The sequence below is a fragment of the Erpetoichthys calabaricus genome, chromosome 5 (genome assembly GCF_900747795.2).
Source record: "Erpetoichthys calabaricus chromosome 5, fErpCal1.3, whole genome shotgun sequence".
Lineage (NCBI taxonomy): Eukaryota > Metazoa > Chordata > Cladistia > Polypteriformes > Polypteridae > Erpetoichthys > Erpetoichthys calabaricus.
In genome coordinates this window covers 15891450-15914003 of record NC_041398.2, presented here as the reverse complement: position 1 = coordinate 15914003, position 22554 = coordinate 15891450, and the positions used below count along the sequence as shown (strand labels likewise).

At 42.6% G+C, this 22554-nt stretch overlaps 3 protein-coding genes across 3 annotated transcripts in view; 2 read left to right on the top strand and 1 right to left on the bottom strand.

The window, feature by feature from the left end:
- The window catches only part of LOC114641593 (zinc finger protein 383-like), a 175347-nt gene that overhangs the window by 13232 nt on the left and 139561 nt on the right, over positions 1-22554 (top strand). The gene's annotated exons all lie outside the window — the stretch shown is intronic.
- LOC114641597 (zinc finger protein 420-like) overlaps positions 1-22554 on the top strand; it is a 51459-nt gene that overhangs the window by 13227 nt on the left and 15678 nt on the right. The gene's annotated exons all lie outside the window — the stretch shown is intronic.
- LOC114641598 (zinc finger protein 239-like) lies at positions 11194-22443 on the bottom strand. Its single transcript, XM_028790636.2, has 3 exons — positions 22298-22443; positions 15198-15734; positions 11194-13308 (listed from the first exon to the last, which is right to left on the bottom strand). The coding sequence occupies exon 3, from the start codon at positions 13102-13104 to the stop codon at positions 12226-12228; it is 879 nt and encodes a 292-aa protein (XP_028646469.2). The 5' UTR covers positions 13105-13308; positions 15198-15734; positions 22298-22443; the 3' UTR covers positions 11194-12225.

The window sequence follows — 22554 nt, the reverse complement described above, 5'->3', positions numbered from 1 at the left end:
TGTGTACACTGCAACAAGTACACATGTCGTAAATGTAGGAAGGGCGGACCTTGTGTGTGTGTGGTAACTGTTAATATTTGAATTTGATGATATTATATAGCACGGATCAGAAATCAGCAGTTCTTAGCATTGCACCACGCAAGCTGTCATATCAACCGCCTACTGTAACTTGCTTTCTTTTTTCTTCGGTTATAGTCTTGAATAAAAGTGCATTTGTTTTGTTATACTTGTACACCAACATATGTGCCTGTGTTTGAGCGACACGGGCATGCTCAAAAAATACACACGAAAAGTGCATGCAGACACTTCAGTTCGCAAGCATTGGTACGACAATGCAGTCACAGGTACAATGCAGAGCTATAGCGCGTCTTTATGTGAAAACAGGAGCATCAGAAGGGGTTGTATGGATTGATTCTGAACGCAACTGAGAGAATGAAAAGTGAATTAAAAAAAACAAAAAAACAAAGCTAACCTTTACAAAATATCATAAATTACACCGGCTGTTACAGACTGAAATCAAGTGTATGTTTTTATTCTAAAATTATAAGAATAAGAGCAGCTCACTTCTCAAAACGGGGTCATGCGGGATTGAACTCGTCACCCTCTGATTCCCAGTCAGGAATCGATACCATTACACCACCGCGGCAGTTATAGTAAACATGTGTCAATGTGGCATGGTAACACGGCCTTTTATTTGTGCAGTTTTGTTTTTGAATAAAAGCGCACATGTTCTGTTATATTTGTACCTTTTGTGAAAGTGTTTCTTTAATATATGGACTTCAGGCTTCATACATTACAGTGCATCCAGAAAGTATTCCCAGCACATCACTTTTTCCACATTTTGTTATGTTACAGCCTTATTCCAGAATGGATTAAATTCATTTTTTTCCTCAGAATTCTACACACAACACCCCATAATGACAACGTGAAAAAAGTTTACTTGAGGTTTTTGCAAATTTATTAAAAATAATAAAACTGAGAAAGCACATGTACATAAGTATTCACAGCCTTTGCCGTGAAGCTCCAAATTGAGCTCAGGTGTATCCTGTGTCCCCTGATCATCCTTGAGATGTTTCTGCAGCTTCATTGGAGTCCACCTGTGGTAAATTCAGTTGACTGGACCTGATTTGGAAAGGCACACACCTGTCTATAGAAGGTCCCACAGTTGACAGTTCATGTCAGAGCACAAACCAAGCATGAAGTCAAAGGAATTGTCTGTAGACCTCCGAGACAGGATTGTCTCAAGGCACAAAACTGGGGAAGGTTACAGAAAAATGTCTGCTGCTTTGAAGGTCCCAATGAGCACAGTGGCCTCCATCATCCGTAAGTGGAAGAAGTTCGAAACCACCAGGACTCTTCCTAGAGATGACCGGCCATCTAAACTGAGCGATCGGGGGAGAATAGCCTTAGTCAGGGAGGTGACCAAGAACCCGATGGTCACTCTGTCAGAGCTCCAGGGGTCCTCTGTGGAGAGAGGAGAACCTTCCAGAAGGACAACCATCTCTGCAGTAATCCACCAATCAGGCCTGTATGGTAGAGTGGCCAGACGGAAGCCACTCCTTAGTAAAAGGCACATGGCAGCCCGCCTGGAGTTTGCCAAAAGGCACCTGAAGGACTCTCAGACCATGAGAAAGAAAACTCTCTGGTCTGATGAGACAAAGATTGAACTCTTTGGTGTGAATGCCAGGCATCACGTTTGGAGGAAACCACGCACCACTCATCACCAGGCCAATACCATCCCTACAGTGAAGCATGGTAGTAGCAGCATCATGCTGTGGGGATGGGTGACTAGTCAGGATAAAGGGAAAGATGACTGCAGCAATGTACAGAGACATCCTGGATGAAAACCTGCTCCAGAGCGCTCTTGACCTCAGACTGGGGCGACGGTTCATCTTTCAGCAGGACAATGACCCTAAGCACACAACCAAGATATCAAAGGAGTGGCTTCAGGACAACTCTGTGAATGTCCTTGAGTGGCCCAGCCAGAGCCCAGACTTGAATCCGATTGAACATCTCTGGAGAGATCTTAAAATGGCTGTGCACCGACGCTTCCCATCCAACCTGATGGAGCTTGAGAGGTGCTGCAAAGAGGAATGGGCGAAACTGGCCAAGGATAGGTGTGCCAAGCTTGTGGCATCATATTCAACAAGACTTGAGGCTGGAATTGCTGCCAAAGGGGCATCGACAAAGTATTGAGCAAAGGCTGTGAATACTTATGGACATGGGATTTCTCAGTTTGTTTATTTTTAATAAATTTGCAAAAACCTCAAGTAAACTTTTTTCACGTTGTCATTATGGGGTGTTGTGTGTAGAATTCTGAGGAAAAAAATGAATTTAATCCATTTTGGAATAAGGCTGTAACATAACAAAATGTGGAAAAAGTGATGCGCTGGGAATACTTTCCGGATGCACTGTGTATAGTTTATGCCTACATTTTGTCATTTACTACTAGAATATGAAAAACGTTTCTGTTTTAACAATGTGTTTGCACAGATTACTGTAGAAATGGAACACACATGACATGCGTGTGTTCAAAATAATAATCTATTATTTCCACTCTTAAACTTCTGTTCACTCCCAGATAATCAATCAAAGCATGAGCTGGGAGAAGTTCTTGCACGTTCTAAGTCGGTGAGGGGATGGAATAGCCGGCTGCTGGCAGCTTGTCTTTATCAGTACATTTAGATGACAAAAGACGCTGAGGGAGAGGTGCGAATGGATTTAAGAAGTGATTTAAGGTGGGCCAGATCTACACTGGTAATTCTAGTGTTATGCTGAAATAATGTTCCTGGATCAACTTTATCACTGCCTTTGAGGATTTTGAATACTTAGATGAGGTCTTCATGAAGTCTCTTCTGCTTGAGACTAAACAGGTTTAATTCTCTTGAGTGTGTCACAGTCAGACATGCCCTTCATTCCCAGGATGCACCTGATTGTTCTCTTCTGCACAGCTTCAAGTGCTGCTTGAATGGGCAGAAACACAGAAAGACAAGGGTTATGGGGGCAGGAATCTGTAAAAAGGGGAGTTGAGCGGGGATCAGGGCTGGGGACGCTGCTCCTTTTAATATTCATGGGTGATGTGGATAAGAATATACAGTAAATACAATGCAATACAATTTATTTTTGTGTAGCCCAAAATCACACAACAAGTGCCACAATGGACTTTAACAGCCCTGCCTCTTGTCAGCCCCCCAGCCTTGACTCTCTAAAAAGACAAGAAAACCCTTGTAGGGAAAAAATGGAAGAAAGCTTAGGAAAGGCAGTTCAAAGAGATACCTCTTTCCAGGTAGGTTGGGTGTGCAGTGGGTGTCAAAAAGAAGGGGTCAATACAATACAATACACAGAACAGAACAAATCCTCAATACAGTATAAAAATAAAAATATTACAAGTACAGAGCAGAATTTAACAGTAGATTTCACATAATATGATTTGGATTTATTCAGAGTCCTGGAGACCTCAGCTCTCAAGCTGCCTCCCCTATTGGCCAATCCGATGAAAGGTCCCCTCTGTACCTGATGATTCCTGTGATCCTCCATCAGGGATGACTTTACCTTAGGCAGGCAAAACAGCTTGGCAGGTGGGCCGTGGGCACCAAGTGCCACATTTGAGTACTGAGAAGAGAAACAGAATGGTGAGGGTTGGTAACAAATTCTAACTATAAAGTTACTTATGTTTTAGTGCTAATGACTAACAACAGAGATGCAGTCTGTACAGTTAACCCCTTAACCGCCCTCTGCCGGATATATCCGGCACCGTTGTTTTATTGCTAACGCCATACTGCCGGAATTATCCGGCACATTTGCCTGTGGTTATATGAATGCCTGGCAAGTAGTATAACTGACGGTTTGGCGTGGGTATTATTACTACGTTGTATTTCGACAAGTCTGTGGTTGTTTTGGCCGGTCATGTGACGTGATTCACATGTAACAGCTGTGAATATGGCGAAACGTAAACTGACTTCAAGTGAGGCTTTGCAGGCGATTTTGGACAGTTCTGATCATGATTGTAGCAGTTCTGAAGAAGATTTTAGCGACAATGATGAGCAGCAACGTGCGCTGCATGATACTGTGAATGAAGACGCATCGGATGATGGCGCTGAGTGGGTGTATCCCCAGCATCTCAACTGGACTGCTGCCCGTGGTGAACTACCTTTTCTGCATTCGTTTGAGGCAACGTGTGGCTTTACTGTTGATGTAAACAATTACACTGCTGAGCAGTTTTATGAGCTGTTTGTGTCACCTGATTTGATCAGACATTTTGTTCATCAGACAAATCTGTATGCAGCACAGTTTATTGAGAAAAATCCCAATTTACCTCCACATTCCCGTGCTCGTGCTTGGTTTGACACTGATGAAAACGAAATGAAAAAATTCATTGGGATTTTGATGTTGATGGGAATAATCAGAAAACCAGATATTGAGATGTACTGGTCTACAGATCCTATGTATGCAACACCTATTTTTGCAGCTGTCATGACACGTAACCGATTCTCTTTGCTGCTGAAATTCTTTCATTTGAATGACAACAGAAATGAGCCAGATAAGAAAGATCCAAACCGCGACCGCTTGTTCAAGTTACGTCCTTTGATTGATCATTTATTTGAAGCATTTCAGTTGCCCTACATGCCAGGACCGTCAGTTGCAGTTGATGAAAGTTTATTGTCGTGGAAGGGCCGCTTACAGTTTCGACAGTATCTACCATTGAAAAGGGCACGGTTTGGTATCAAGATGTTTTGCTTAGCTGAGAATTCAGGTTACATTTATAGATTTCGTGTATACACTGGCAAAGAGGATCCTATGAGTAGTATTTCAGCAGTGTTGCCAGATGAATGTAAGGACTTTGGACTTTCAGAAAAACGCTGTCATGTCTGTTCAAAGAAGGGTCAGCGTAGAGACGTCAAGACCTTCTGCTCAAAGTGTCCCAGCAATCCAGGACTTTGTGCAGTTCCCTGCTTTGGCCTGTGGCACAGCAAACTCAAATACTGGGAATGAAACTATGATTGACTGAACTACTTTTGACTTTTGAATTACTTTTGACTGTTCCGTTTTTGTAGTTGACAATAAATCCAGAAGCCTGAGAAAAGGTACATTTTGTGCTTTATTATGTGTTTGCCCATTTCTAGAACTTGCACAACATTTAGTGGTCAATACTGCTTGAATAAATGTAAAAAATGTAAAAAAAATGTAAAAAAGTAAAAAAACGAAAATTGTTCAGATTTCGCCTGGCGTGGGGAATATTTAGGGAGTTGGCGGTTAAAGGGTTAATCAGCAGCTCTAGTCAGGGTGTGCTAAACTAAAGTTGTGAGTCTTCAGTCGGGATTTAAAAGCTGAGACCGAAGGGACATCTCTTATAGTAGCAGGCAGACCATTCCACAGTTTAGGGGGGTCCTGTAACTCAAAGCTCGACCTCCCACTGTTATTTTATTAATCCTCGGAATCACAAGCAGACTGGCATCTTGAGATCTTAATGTGTGCTCTGGTTTGTAAGTTATGATAAGTTCAGATGAGTAAACTGAACCTCAGCTATTTAATGATTTATATGTTAAAAGGAGGATTTTGAAATCTGCCCTAAACTTAACCGGGAGCCAGTGTGAGGATTTAAGGACTGGAGTTAAGTGTTCATACTTTCTTGTTCTTGTAATAATTCTTGCAGCAGCATTTTGGATTAACTGGCGGCTGTATAAAGAACAGTTTGAACATCCAGTGAACACCGCATTGCAGTAGAGGATTAGAGCAACTAGAAATAAATGCAGGAATAAATTTATCAGAATCCTACTTATTTAGAAAGCGCCTTAATTTCCCAACATTTTTAAGATGGAAGAAACCTGATTTGTACAACTTTGTAATATGAGCTTTAAATGACATGCTAGAGTCAAATAACAAGAATGATAATGACATCAAACTCAATGCAAGGGCAGATAATGGAGAATCAGCCAAATCATAACAGATGGACTTGTAGGAAGGAAAAGTCTGATAGATAGATAGATAGATAGATAGATAGATAGATAGATAGATAGATAGATAGATAGATAGATAGATAGATAGATAGATAGATAGATAGATAGATATACTGTTGATGAAGGGCACTATATGATAGATAGATAGATAGATAGATAGATAGATAGATAGATAGATAGATAGATAAATAAACATCTTTCTCCTAGGAAGCTTCATTTTACCAGCATACTGGCATTGCTTCTGTATTAGCGGCTAAACGACTTTGTCTTTCTTCGGAGGTGGAGCCTTTACCCCAACTCCACCTCTCACTTCAAGGCCGGACAGACGCTCACACTTCCATGCATTGATGTTTATATATAAGAAAAGAGTCGCTTATTCACTATTCAGTTGGCAGCCTGCACATTGATTACTGGGGGGTATTTTTCGTACGTCGCTCGAGATCAGGTGCCTCATCTTGGATGAGTTAATGCCGGTGACACTCATCCAGATAGGTCGGTTTTTCAAACACAGCCGTGTGTTAGATTAGTCGAGCTGGATCTAATCATACGAGATGAATGCGCGCGCCCGCGTTGAGTGAAAAGCCCATATATATTGAGTCTAGAAAACATGATCAACAAGTCTTTGATAGGCTGTAACAAAATGACGAAAGAACAGGCGCATTTTGTTTCCACACACACGGCGCAAGACCTTTCATTCGAAGGACATGAAGAATTTCAAGATTTATTAAGCACAAGGGGTAACACTGCAAAAGCAGCCCAAACCAGAAAAGACAGCTGGCAAAAAGTGGCCGACAAATTAAACGCTAAGCAGTGTGCATTGTACTTACTGAAAGCAGCGTTTCATTCCCTATGTGTCAGATTAATTATTATTTAATATGTCATAATTCCAGATCAAACGTGAGCACAAGGAGAACAGGAGAACAGGTTAAAGTGAAGTACAAGAATATACTTCAAACTGGTAAATATTGGTATATAACTATTTAAAGAATTGTTGACATAAAGAATCATATATAATGTAAAGAACATTAATTTTAAAGATAATAAGAAGGCAGACAAGCAAAAAACAGGTGGAGGTCCACGCGGTCCAGACCTAACCCCTGCAGAAGAGTTGGCTCTCCAGCAAAATGCCCATCGCCCTGTTTCTGAGGGCATTCCAGGGGGAAGCTCCTCCTCAGAACCAGTGGCAGGATGCAGTGGTCACTTCATTTCAGGTAAAGGATGGTCATTGCATATATTTGTCCTCCATGTGTGCCATAGGTATGTTCCATATAGCCCTCTTCTTTTGTTGGGTCAGTTGCAGGGAATGTCATATCCCTTGAACCTGTGTCTGACCAACGAGATATTGATGAAGGTCAAATATCTGATGAAGACACTGTGTCTGATTATTCATCAGGAGGAGAGGTACATTTTCCAAATAATGTTTGATCAAACTCCACTCTGATCAGTCCCATGTGCCCAATCACATTTGGAAATCCTGGTAATGAGAATGTTAGGCTGATTGTGAGATTCTTCACAGAACTGTGGGTGTTTTAGCCTGTGTATTACCTACCTGCAATGGCATGAAACGCCTCTTTTATTGTCTGCACACGCAGGTGTCCAGGAAACACAATGACAACCCAAAGGAAATATTTCAGAGCCAAACAGACTTTACGAATTGCCTGGCAAACTGCACTTTTCGATAGATGTTCCGCATCGCCTACAGTATATAAAAAAGTGCCGCTTGCAAGAAACCTCAAAGCAATGCCTACTGTCTGTGTGGTTGTGAGAGCCCGACTTCGCCGAGTTTGACTTCGAATATAAGGTGCTAATAAATCTTTGAGGTACAATATTCCCCCTCGCCTAAAGCGGTATCTTTCGTACAGAATTTCCTCCGGGAGCAATAAAGGATCTTGCCGATCGCGCAAACCCCTCTCTATGTGAAATTCTCGTCTTATAATTTGCGCACCGATTTGAATTGGTTGCTCATTCATGGACAGTGAAGCCCTGACTGGATGACTTCCACGCACCGTCACGGATTACGTGTGTGAGCTAATCCTTGTTTATATCGAGCAGGTCTGAGGATTTCGATGTGTTGCTATGACAACACTTCCAGCAAGAGTTTCGAAAAACCAACAGATCCAGGATCAGGCCAAATCGTCAACAATTACATCCGGCTAAACGAGTAATCCACGTACAAAAAATACCCCCCCCCCCGGTGATGTCTCTTATCTCATCAGCATTCTTTACACACACATAGACAGGTAAGGCGCATATTTGGCTGATAAAGAACGGAGAGAGAGAGCGGAGAGAGCGCATTTGCTCCTCACCCTCCACGTGTTTTAAACTCGCCGCTGCAATTCCACAATTCAAACTCATTCAATACAAAAGAAAGTATAGAGTGGTGTACAAAAAAACGGACTGCAATTTTGACCATAATTGAAATATTTAGTTGTTTTTAAAAGCTTTTAATTCTGATGCTTTAATCAATTTTCATACAGACTGTTCAACAAAAGGATAACAAGAAAAAAAAATTATTTAAGGTCAAAATTTAGTTTTTAAATAGAGGATTGTTTTATTTTATTTTTTTCTTAGTCTGAGTTGTCCCATAGTTTGCAGCAAACCATTTAGCTCCGGCGTTGATCGTCCGTTATTTATCACTTGCTGTTTTGCCTGAAAGTTCACTTTTGAGACATTTTTAAGCTCAGATATATAATCTTCCATTGTGGCAGTCAGTTGGAGCATAAAATAAAGATTAACGGCCCGCAGCTGTGCACTTGACTTTCTCGTGTCGCCTCTGCATGTAGAATAACAGCACCCATTGGGCTCACATGCGCCCCCTTCAGGACGGCACGGTACTGTCTGCCACGCCTTGTGCCTTTTCACTGCCGTTTTCTGTCCGATCAGCAACACTAAATCTGTCACACACATTCATTAAAAATATTAGCCAGACAGTGGAAGGTCAGGGTGTACAATAAACGTGTCTGCAAACCTTATGTTGGTGACACATAGAGAGACAGCGACAGGCAGGTGCATCAACCCTGTGTGTGTGGAAAGCGCAGTCCGAGAGGAGGGGAGACTCGTCGCTGCTGCACCCAGCGTTTCTCCCCTACAGGGACGTTCTTACGCATCCGCGTAGGGCCCCGACTTACAATTTTTTTTTTTTTTTTTGGTCAGGCTGTGGCCCCCTGTCATGCCCCTGGCACTGCAGCAGTCTGTGCCAGTCCCAGGAAATTCAGTTCAGTGCATCTCTTAGTCTTATTAACGATGGTAATTTATTATCCAAATTGCAATCTTCACCTGAATCCCTAATAATATTGTCACGCCATTGTAACGTTGCCAAATGCACTATAGCAAACGTTAATTTTAGGGATTCATTTCGGATTCATTCAGAGAAATCCCCATAAAATCATGAACTATCCCTATATTACTGACCTTTACCAGATCAAAATCAATATTTTACCACTTTGCATACACACAAGCGTACATGTAGGCCTACTGGTCATCTAAGGCCTTTTCCGGATATTTTATTAGAACACCTTCCTGAGCTCAAGGGGGGATCCCCCCCCCCCAATTCGGGGCTTGAAATCCAGGGCCTGCACATTTCTGAACTGCATAGTGCCCCCCAAACTGCTAAGAACGACCCTGACCCCTGTATTTGAATAGGAAATGTGTCAATTCAGCAATTTTGACAATAAAAATGATCAAAATTATTGGAATCATACACAAAACAAATTTATAGCACAGACCAGTGGACACCAAGGTTATTATAGTTAATGAATTAACTATTATTAAAAAAACATTTTCGTAAACTGAAATAAAATAATTAAAACTGAAATGAAAAACTACAACTAAATGAAACTATTAAAGTAGCTGGAAAGACTAACTGAAATAAAGTAATAATTTTCTAAAAAAAATTTTAGTTTTCGTTTTTGAATGAATATTCTTGCCGTTAGTCTTTAACCCTTGTAAGTTTTAACTCTAAAACATAAAGTCCTGCTAACACCTTTGCCTCAGGACTCATCAGGGAGTTTGGGCGACAGAACAGTCAGATGGTGCTTTGCCTTGCTTTAATATTAGGGTGATCCATGCTGAATTAATTAAAAGTGTCTAAATTGGTGGAAAATAAATATCAGAGTTCAACATCTGCACGTATGACGTTGGCTAGCTGATTCCAGAAAGCAGAAATGACCTCTGGAGGCAACCCAACAGACCCCCAGGGATAGTTCGGGACTCCCTAAGCTCTGATGACATAACTGGGGAATCCAGCGCAGTTACATCATCAGCTGAAAGCATTGGAAGTGACAACTTATCCAAAAAGAGTTTACATTAAATAATTCAGAATAAAACATCACAAAATCATTATTTATGTTCAATGGGTTGCTATTTAAGGTTCCGGATTTATTATTAAATAGAAATAGTTATACAAGCATCAGATTTCCGTAATCTCAATGCCAGCAACCTGCAAGTCTTAGCTTCAGTCACGTAATGAGGAGCCCTGGGGCGGTGAATCTCAAATTCAGCCTGCCGCATCGGCAAAGAGTTTAATTGTGAGCGTGCGCTTGAAATTTAAAGCCGACACTCGTGACTCGCCACACGAGGGCGCACTTCCTCCAAAGAGAACAGGCGACATTCAGGATCAAGGTTTTTTTTTTTTTAACTAGATAGATAGATAGATAGATAGATAGATAGATAGATAGATAGATAGATAGATAGATAGATAGATAGATAGATAGATAGATAGATAGATAGATAGATAGATTTTCATTTTAGTGTAGTAGGCAGGATTAAACAGTCAGACAGACGGAGTTTAATTTTAGTGTAGTTGGCGAGATAGATAGATAAAATCCATCCATCCATCCATTTTCCAACCCGCTGAATCCAAACACAGGGTCACGGGGTTCTGCTGGAGCCAATCCCAGCCAACACAGAGCACAAGGCAGGAACCAATCCCAGACAGATTTTATCTATTATATAGTGCCTTTTATCTATCTATCAATTATATAGTGCCTTTCATCTATCTAATGCACTATATAATTAATAGATATTTTTTATTAATCCCCAAGGGGAAATTCACATTCATATTAAAGCATTTAACGTAAATTAGCAGCATATCCAATTGAGAGATGTGAAAAAACCCGGTTATGGATATCCATTGAAAGTTTGAAAGAATTGAGTCAGTAAAGTAAATTGAAATGCTATTCACTCGTGACAAGTGCACAGGTAAAAGTCAATTTTAAACTTTACTAATTACTAGTACACAGAATAACTCAGATTTGTTTAAACAGACAAGAAAACAAGGTAGTACAAGCCAAATGGAACCTTAACATTATTTGCCCATTCGTTAGTTGCTGAAGTATGGAGTAAAGCCATAGGACCGCTCTGAATCCAGTTTCTGTCCAGTATGAATTCTAATGTCTTGCTGAAGTGTACCCATTTGTGAGAATCGTTTCCCCACATTCAGAACGCTAGTATGGATTCTCCTTTAGGGTGAAATTTTCCCGAGGAGTTTTATGTACTAATAGTCACGCTTCAGTCGGAACATCTCCCTCTCTTATTCATGCAGATTTACAACAAGTCCTTGCTGTGACACCTCCGTTGTTCCCAAAGCTGCCTCTTCCTGCAGTTCGTGGAGTGATGGAAATTGGTAGGGAGACAAGAAGTCCTGGAAGGTCAAATTTTATGAGACCTGCTGATCTCAGTAGCCCAGCACAGTTTCTGTCAGTCAGTCATTTTTGAACCCGCTTCATCCTGATCAGGAGCACAGGGGTCAGCTGGAGCCTATCCCAGTTAGCATAGGGTGTAAGGCAGGAAAAAACCCTGGACAGGGCGCCAGCCCATTGCAGCCAGCACTGTTTCAGTTGTTTCTTTTTTTTTTCCCCACAACAAGCTTAGTTCTGAATTTTTTTTTCTTTCCAGTTTAAGTGTCCGAAACATAGTGAAAGCAACGTCTTTGAGAAAATCATTTGCCACATATAGAATAGCAATATGGCTTCCCTTCATTATGAATTCAAGTGTGCCGCTGAAAAGAGCTACTGGCAGATAATCATTTCCCACATTCAGATCAGCAATATCGTTTATGCCCAGTATGAATTCATGAATTTGTGTGTGCTCCCAAAGAGTGTTATGGTCAAATAATTGTATGCCACATTCAGAACAAGAACATGGCCTTTTTCCAGTACAAACTTGCATCACTCTTTGCAGACTGCTACAATTACAGCTTTGTTTGCCACATTCTAAACTGCAGTATGTTTTTTCACCAATAAGAAACCTTGTGGGACTCTGAAGAAAGCTACTTTTCAGAACAGGAATGTGATTTTCTTCTAATGTGAATTCGTTCGTGTTGCCGAAGATTGCTACTCACAGTGAATCCTTTACCACATTCAGAACAGCAATATGGCTTTTCTCCAGTGTGAATTCGTCGGTGTTTCCGAAGAGAGCTACTGTAAGAGAACTGTTTCCCACATTCAGAGCAGCAATATGGCTTCTCTCTAATGTGAATTCTGGTGTGCTGCCGAAGTGCGCTACTGTCAGAGAATTGTTTCCCACATTCAGAACAGCAATATGGCTTTTCTCCAGTGTGAATTCGTTTGTGTCTCTGAAGCGCGTTCCCATCAGAAAATTGCTTTCCACATTCAGAACAACAGTGAGGTTTTTCTCCAGTGTGAGTTCGGATGTGTCTCCGCAGGCTGCTTCCTTGTATAAAGCGTTTGCCACATTCACTACAACAGTAAGGCTTCTCTCCGCTGTGAATTCTTAAGTGGTCATGAAAATTACCTAAAAACGAGAATCCTTTACCACATTCAGAGCAGCGATAAGGCCTTTCTCCCAGGTGAATTTTTGAATGATTGTGAAGACTGCTGTTACGTGAAAAGCTTTTGCCACATTTGGCACAGCTGTATGGCTTCTCTCCAGTATGAACATGCATGTGCCGCTGAAGAGCACTGTTACTGGGGAATTGTTTGCCACACACTTGACAGCAGGGTGTTTTTTCTCCATTGTGAACTCTTTTAAGTACTTGAAGACTGTTTCTGTGTGCAAACAGACTGCCACTTTCAGAACAGGCTTGTGGCTTCTGAACTGAATGGACAGGCTCATCGTTACAGTCAGATTTGATTTTAAATGTTTTTTTCACACCCTTGGCTGGCATATACAGCCTCTTGGTCCGCATTTTGACCTTGATGTTCTTCTGTGGTGATGGCTTTTGTCTGTATTAGTCTGGCAGCAGGAAAGGAACTACATTGGAAAGAGACTGCTGTCAAATTCTCCGATCCTCTTGTTGATTTCTTCATCTTCTCCTTGTCCTGTTGCAGTCTGCACTGAAGAGACGTCTGAGCAAATGAAGACACTGAGAGGCTGAAATCCTCTGGGAAATCTAGAACAATATGAACAGTTTAGGTATTATTATTTTATATAAATACATTACTATAAAAAGAGGTATCTGTCATGCTGGTTTGTTGTTGTTGCCTACCATTGAGGTTTGACTCCTGGCTTGTCCGCTATGTGTGTGGACTTGGCCTGCTCAGCTCCTCTCTGTTCAGTTTCTCCATCTTCCTCTCATACCTCAAAGATGTGCCTGCTGCTTTAATTACCATCTGATGTGACTGAGTTTGTATGTCTGTGTGTGTGTGTGTGCCAATGTGCCCTGCAATGGACTGGCATCCATTCACAGGCCGATACCTGCTCACTTTCAAAAAGCTGCCTGTGACACCGGGTGAAGGAAGTGCATGAATAGCATCTGACAAAGTGCAGCTTTCATGAGGATTATGCCACTCTCTCAAGCTCAAGCTGCTCCATGTTCAGTGATCAACTATGGCCTCCTCGCTCTTCCTATGCCTCATTTTCTCATCGCTCCTCTGATTTCAATCCTCCAGATCTTTAACAAGACTCTGCAATGGACTCATCATCTTCAGTGATGGACTAACCACCAGAGTTTTGTCATATTCTGCCATCACTCACCACCACCACAACGAGCCGTGAAGTGACAAGAATGGGTTTGGGTGGGCAGATAACGAACAGGAATGGCATTATGGCTCATGATTTTGAGCTTTTTCTTCTTTCTTGTAATTCACTTAATGCTTTAAGCTGGTATAAGAACTGAGTCTGTATTATGGTAATGAAATACATTAATCCACACACTTGAATTAGTGTTAAACGGTAGTGTGGTGTTTAGCACAGCTGTCTCATGATTCTAGAGCCGCAGGGTCAAATTCTGTGCCCACTGTGCCACACTCTCTATGTGACTGCACTGATTTTTCTTTAGGAGACGCCAATTCTTCTTTCAAATCTCGAGAGACTTTCAGGTTAGATGAACTGGTGACTCTAAACTGGCCCAATGTGAGTGTGTTGTGGATGATGTGGCCTGAGATGGACTGGCAACCCCCCCCCCCCACCAAAAAAAAAAAAAAGGGTCACACAGACACAGATTTTAGAAATCTATTTGTGCGAGGGGATGCGAGTCTATGGACAGGACACCCCCAAAGGTGAATCAGTCAACCTGAACGAAACCTGGTACAGCATTAAAATGCGACCGAGGTCTGTTTATTTTAACCAAAAATCGCTCCAGTAGATTTAACTGTACAGAGGTAAAGGTTTAGTGTTGTCTTTTGAACATGTGGACCATAACTGCAGCACCACTGAGAAAACACACAAGATATATTGTGATCATTTTTATTAAACATACTACAGTGGTGCCTCGCAGTTAGGAGACTCGGGTTCGCCTCCCGGGTCCTCCCTGCGTGGAGTTTGCATGTTCTCCCCGTGTCTGCGTGGGTTTCCTCCCACAGTCCAAAGACATGCAGGTTAGGTGCATTGGCGATCTGAAATTGTCCTTAGTGTGTGCGTGTGTGCCCTGCGGTGGGCTGGCACCCTGCCCAGAGTTTGTTTCCTGCCTTGTGCCCTGTGTTGGCTGAGATTGGCTCCAGCAGACCCTCGTGACCCTGTAGTTAGGATATAGCGGGTTGGATAATGGATGGATGGATGGCTGCTACAGTGGTTGACTACTACAATCACAGCTTTATATACAGAAAGAAACATGCCTGGCACCTTTGACAGTTTTACATTTAGTGTAACGTTTGCAGCATTTTATTTCTGAGGTCAGCTATTATTAGGTATCACATACCCACACAACAGATACCAATTCAAATTCAAGCAATTGCGTATCTCACTCTCATTTCTACCTCCTAAGAGTACCAGAGAAGCCATAAGAAGTCTTTGTAAATGTTCTCAGTTTAACTTTCTGGCATGATTAATCACATTACTTACTTATTCCACCACTCCAAGATGACTGCAGGTCTTCCACTTCCCCCTCATTTCCTCCTGCGATTTTCTCCTCAAACTCGGCTACCTCAGATTTCAGCTCCAAAGGATTCGGCTGGGTAGCCGGTTGTCCTGTGCGAGTGAACGGGGGCTGTAAGCTGGAATGAGATTCTTCCCCCACGTCTTCCTTGAACGACTTCCCCCCGGTTTCGTGCCTTTGAAGTTCAGGACCGACTGCGAAATCCTCGACTTTAACTTCGACAATCTCCCACTGGCACTCCTCCTCTTTAAAACCGGAAATTCCCCCTTCACAGTCCTCCAGCTTCACGCGCAAATCCTCCGGTGCTGTCCCCCACTCACAGTCCTCTTCTTTAACGCGGGGCAGCCTTTCGTCCATGCCATCTTTTTTCGCCGAGGCCATGCTCTGTGTAAAACTCTTCTCTCTCTCTCCACGTGTCTTCTATTCTGTTCTATGATTCCCTTCTCTCATGGACAAGCCCTCACCACATGGCCATGGGAGCTGCGGAGGAGGCTTTGATTTATCTGTCAAAATATAAGCGATAGAATTATTGTAGAATTAGCACCTTTCATGGATATCTTCCAATTGTGACCAAACATCCAAAAACTATCAAACTAAGTTGTGATGAAAAATTTGAGATGCTGTCAAGCCTCTGTGTTAGCCTAAGATGCTCTCAGATTTGAAATACAAACCTATTTGGTAAACGCTTTCTTTCTGTCCAGTGAAAGAAGTCCATGACACACCCATAGGGTATTTAGTATTATGTGGCGGTTTCTTTGAGAGTCTGCTGTGTGAAACACAACCAAACTACCCAGCAACTGAAACAAAGTAAGAAATCATCATCCAATTTGGCAGAAAGGAAATGCACCAGGGGTGTGAAAACATCTTAAACCTAAACACCAATGCCAGGTGGGACGTTCAGAAATGAAGAAAAATTAAAATGTAATTTTGAATGTTCTCGATTTTCAAAGCATAAAGTCCTTTCAACTAAGAACGGTGTAAAATTTTGCCAAATCAATATGCGGCCATAGGGGTTACCACAGCGGATCATCTAACGGGAGCAGCTGGAAGAAGAAGAAGAACAAGAAGAAGAAGAAGTAAGCAGAGAGCGAGTCTCGGTCCAGCGTTTGTCTTGAGTAATTTATGAACACGCCAACCTCCTTCAAATGCTGATCGTCAAGTAAAGCAAGTGCAGGAGGCCAGGCCTTTACATTGATTTGCTTCTCAGCGACTTACTAAAGAGGATAACATCATCGAGTAGCAAAGTGTGACAGGAGAAGGGTATGACATTGATCAGCACACCTGAAGACCTCAGAACAAAAGGCAAGCGAGTTACCATTCCAAGGTTACAAAGCCTAACAGGTAATATCCGTTTGACAGAAGTTCACCGAATAGGTGGTTTGCAGATGCTTCAGAATTCCAAATGGAGGTGGGCAGTTCGTTGCACCAATCATGAAAAGAGTCTGGACTGAGGTTTGACACCAGGCAGAAGTGCCACTCATCACCAGACACAAGTAATCGAGAGGACTTCACAAGTGTCCCCATATCCTGCCGACTACTTTGTAGGTGACCATCAAAGATATGAACTGAATTTGTGCTGCTACAGGGAGTCAGGGCAGCGATATAAAGAGAGAAGGGACATGTGCTGACCTCGGCTGGTGGAACGACAGACACGTCTCTGGATTTTGAATCATCTGCAGGAGCTTGATGACTCAGGAGCAGAGAGATGAAGCAGTCCAAAGCCTGGACCAGGGGGCTGTGCTGCATACTCCATCAGATGTGGTCTGATCTTACATCTGCAAGACTGAGGCACTGCTTAGCTCCAGGGCACACCAACTCTAGTGAGATGAATGAAGTCCCAGTGGAGGCTGTGATGTGGGAACAGCACACCACTGCTAAGAAGGCCATCTCCTGGTGCTAAGCTTTTGCTTTGGTGCCCCCACCAGCACCCCAAAGTGTGCCCCCTATCTACCATTTGTGAGATGAATACCAGATTTATCAAAATGTCCTCACGCTCCTTCAAAATCTTGCATGCAATATTTAATAGGACATCCTGTGCCCCTCTGTTCTGTCTGCTGGAGGAGACACACGCAGTTCCATCCCTGGAACTAATCTTTGGAATCCTGCTTCCCCTCAAAAAGTGAAACTTCAAGAGTGTGAATTGTTAGACCTCTGTGTGTTTAAAAGAAAAAGTTCAAAGCTTTCCAGGGAGGTTTTTAACAATATTCAAATTGAAATCCAAAGAATGATCACATACCTCTCTCCAAGTTAAGTGCCACTGAAGAGTAGCAAAGAAGTCAACCGGAGTGAGGAATTCTGGGATGAGAGTTTGTTAAAAGTATATTAGGGAAGAAATCAGTTTTCATTATCCTCACATTTTTAATTTGACATTGCAGGACATTTACTGCAAATATGTGCTTAAATATTAATGGGTAAGAAGAATTACAGAAGATCTGCTTGAAGATAACAACATCTGCCACCCTCAGTGTATTCATGACACATTATGACCTTTCTGAATGTCCATTTAGTGCAAAGATTAGTTTTTGAGGCGTAATGTAAGTAAATATACAGTATATGATAGATAGATAGAGAGATAGATAGATAGATAGATAGATAGATAGATAGATAGATAGATAGATAGATAGATAGATAGATAGATAGATAGATAGATAGATAGATAGATAGATAGATAGATAGATAGATAGATAGATAGATAGATAGATAGATAGATAGATAGATAGATACTGTTGATGAAAGGCACTAACATACAGTGCATCGGGAAAGTATTCCCAGCGCATCACTTTTTCCACATTTTGTTATGTTACAGCCTTATTCCAAAATGGATTAAATTCATTTTTTTCCTCAGAATTCTACACACAATATCCCATAATGACAATGTGAAAAAAGTTTACTTGAGGTTCTTACAAATTTATTAAAAATAAACAAATTGAGAAAGCACATGTACATAAGTATTCACAGCCTTTGCCGTGAAGCTCCAAATTGAGCTCAGGTGCATCCTGTTTCCCCTGATCATCCTTGAGATGTTTCTGCAGCTTCATTGGAGTCCACTTGTGGTAAATTCAGTTGACTGGACATGAAGTCAAAGGAATTGTCTGTAGACCTCCGAGACAGGATTGTCTCGAGGCACAAATCTGGGGAAGGATACAGAAAAATTTCTTCTGCTTTGAAGGTCCCAATGAGCACAGTGGCCTCCATCATCCATAAGTGGAAGAAGTTTGAAACCACCAGGACTCTTCCTAGAGCTGGCTGGCCATCTAAACTGAGCGATCGGGGGTGAAGGGCCTTAGTCAGGGAGGTGACCAAGAACCCGATGGTCACTCTGTCAGAGCTCCAGAGGTCCTCTGGGGGGAGAGGAGAACCTTCCAGAAGGACAACCATCTCTGCAGCAATCCACCAATCAGGCCTGTATGGTAGAGTGGCCAGACGGAAGCCACTCCTTAGTAAAAGGCACATGGCAGCCCACCTGGAGTTTACCAAAAGGCACCTGAAGGACTCTCAGACCATGAGAAAGAAAATTCTCTGGTCTGATGAGACAAAGATTGAACTCTTTGGTGTGAATGCCAGGCGTCACGTTTGGAGGAAACCAGGCACCGCTCATCAGTAGGCCAATACCATCCTTACAGTGAAGCATGGTGGTGACAGCATCATGCTGTGGGGACTGGGAGACTAGTCAGGATAAAGGGAAAGATGACTGGAGCAATGTACAGAGACATCCTGGATGAAAACCTGCTCCAGAGCGCTCTTGACCTCAGACTGGGGCGACGGTTCATCTTTCAGCAGGACTACGACCCTAAGCACACAGCCAAGATATCAAAGGAGTGGCTTCAGGACAACTCTGTGAATGTCCTTGAGTGGCCCAGCCAGAGCCCAGACTTAAATCCGATTGAACATCTCTGGAGAGATCTTAAAATGGCTGTGCACCGACGCTTCCCATCCTACCTGATGGAGCTTGAGAGGTGCTGCAAAGAAGAATGGGCCAAACTGGCCAAGGATAGGTGTGCCAAGCTTGTGGCATCATATTCAACAAGACTTGAGGCTGGAATTGCTACCAAAGGGGCATCGACAAAGTATTGAGCAAAGGCTGTGAATACTTATGGACATGGGATTTCTCAGTTTTTTCATTTTTAATAAATTTGCAAAAACCTCAAGTAAACTTTTTTCACGTTGTCATTATGGGGTGTTGTGTGCAGAATTCTGAGGAAAAAAATGAATTGAATCCATTTTGGAATAAAGCTGTGACATAACAAAATGTGGAAAATGCGCTGGGAATACTTTCTGGATGCACGATAGATAGATAGATAGATAGATAGATAGATAGATAGATAGATAGATAGATAGATAGATAGATAGATAGATAGATAGATAGATAGATGGCGGCACGGTGGCGCAGTGGGTAGCGCTGCTGCCTCGCAGTTGGGAGACCTGGGGACCCGGGTTCGCTTCCCGGGTCCTCTCTGCGTGGAGTTTGCATGTTCTCCCCGTGTCTGCGTGGGTTTCCTCCGGGCGCTCCGGTTTCCTCCCACATTCCAAAGACATGCAGGTTAGGTGGATTGGCGATTCTAAATTGGCCCTAGTGTGTGCTTGGTGTGTGGGTGTGTTTGTGTGTGTCCTGCGGTGGGTTGGCACCCTGCCCAGGATTGGTTCCCTGCCTTGTGCCCTGTGTTGGCTGGGATTGGCTCCAGCAGACCCCCGTGACCCTGTGTTCGGATTCAGCGGGTTGGAAAATGGATGGATGGATAGATATCTATCTATCTATCTATCTATCTAGATAGATAGATAGATAGATAGATAGATAGATAGATAGGAGTTCTCTCTCTCTCTCTCTCTCTCTCTCTCTATTTAATTACCAGATAGACAGATACCTTCATTTTCTTGTGTTAAGATGTTCCCAGATGTGTTTTAAAACCACTAAGGTGTGCCCACACGTGACCAGACCACCCTCACTTTGTAAGTCTCACCTTCCCTTTACTCTGCTGACTATGTGTGACGGCGGAGACTTCTGGCTTCATGTAGAACACATCAATGAAAGACGTGAGCCGTCATCTTCAGAATACATTTCTTTGGGCAGCACGTTAGCGGAGGTATTGCCAACACACATCAACATGTTACTCATTTACTGTTTGGTTTTAATGACCTTAACAAACACTTCTTTTGGTCTTCATGACAGTTACGAAGCATCAGTGAAGTGTTTATCCATCTGTTCAATTTACCCTACTAACAAAACTTCACTTTACGGTGGTCTGAGGGGCTTATCATGGACCTGTTTCTCTTGCTATGACGTATTCAGTAGAAGACCTTCTTATATCAAGCCATTTTTACCAGCAGGTCGACACTCCCGACCTGCTGATGTTTCATAAGTGCTATGAAGACCAAGAGAAGCCTTTGTTAAGGTCTCATTATAGAAGAGGAAATGAGTAACAGTTGCACCTTTGCAATACCTAAACTGAAGTGTTACCCTTCTTTTTATTTTTTATAAATGTGTGCCTACATAAAGATGCTTGGAGATATCCGTGTGATTTTATTTTACAAAAAAAAAAAAACTTATGTTTGTTTAATACAAGCCTATTAAAACCAAAACATACTCCTGTGATGTTTACAAACCGTACAGACAATTCTTGAACTTTTTTTTTTCTTTAAACACATGGGGAGTAATATTGCTTTCTATTAATGTTTAATTTTCAGGAAGGAAACACAATTCCAAAGGTTAGCTCCAGCCATAGTAACGAGTGCCCCCTGCAGTGCCACCCTGCGGCAGGGTGCAGAAGACACAAAAGTGCTATAGAAGACTTCCTATAAACTATTTTAGAAAACAGATTTTGAACAATTTGTACCCAACCAATACACACCGCGTACCCCAGTAGCAGGCAGAGGACACAAATCCACAACAGGGGAGATGCATGGCCCCTCCAGCGGACGGGACAGCGGCATAGAAGAATGTCCTGCTAAAGACTGCATGCAAGTTTCCTAAAGAGATGTGTGTCCAGTTTTACACTTTCAGTATTCAGACAGGACTTGAATCTCCCAGAGCAAAATTTCTTGCTGTGGAAATGATTGTCACCTCCAGCGGATATTTTATTGGGCATAGTGGAGAAGACGGCACTAGAAAAGACTCTCTATAATATCATTAAAGGCATTCATCACATTTCTGTCCCTCCAGTGTTCATTTTGCAGGCAGCAGACAGGACCACATTACCACAGCAAAAGGGGGCACTGAAGCTTGAACTGTTATGCGGGCCCCTTTATAACCAGCAATGAGGTCTGGGTAAGCAATGGGGTTGTTCCACGATAGGTTGCCACACATTAAATAAATGTAACATTTTGATTAAAATCTCTGTACCGAATTATAGTATTAATATTATAAATAAATAAATACTTCTTAAATTGTAGACAGATGCAGGTGTGGTCTAATGTTCCTTTCGGGATTCCCTCGGGATTAGGGGCCCTGAAGTTTAAGCTTCATTAATTTCATAGCAGCTCCGCCCCAAGGGTCCAAGAATAAAAGTAACTCAGGTGGCATAACAGACTGCTTATAATCTTATTCAAGGAATTGTGAACATTTTATTACCCCCAATGCTCATTTTGCAAGCAGGGCCAGATTACGAAAGCAAAGGGCAAGCCGTGAAAATGTGTGACACCCCCCATTGTGAAAGGACACTGAATTGCACGGGCCGCCTGTGTCCGAGTGCGGACTTCAGGAATGCGGCGGCGGCGCGCGGTGAGTGAGGGGACGGCTGCGCGTGCACGAGTCCGACGGGCAAGGCAGTGTTAAGTCAGCGGGTGAAATGGCGAAGCAAATGGGCACGAGCAAGATCAATACCTGTCACGGCTTAATGTCAGCGCGAATCACAGGGACGAGACACAAACATCTACAGGAGGGACTCCGAGAAGAAAAAATCCAAACATCGACTTGAAACGAGCAGCACTAAACTCATAAAGGAGAGACTGCCTGCCTGCTTCCATCAAAATCCCGGAACGCCAGACACTTCCCAAAATGTGAAGCCCCTCAACATGTCACCCTGCTCTTATTTACATCCGCAATCCACCCTCGCGTCCGTCTTCGTCTCACCTTCTGCCTTTTTCTTTGTTCTTGTGACCCGAAAGAAATCCGAACACGAGAGTCGAATTGGAGCAAAAGACGAAAACCTGGAATAAAATCAAAAAAAACAAAACAAGAGAGAAGGTTCTGCCGCCAGACTACGGTGAAAGGAAACGAGGCGACCTAAAAATACGTCATCAACATGAGACGGGGACTCGTGACCGCGCCCACGCACTCGCCGAGGAAAGCAGTTCCGCTCTCCGAGTCAGACGGCTTAAGGGAGGAAG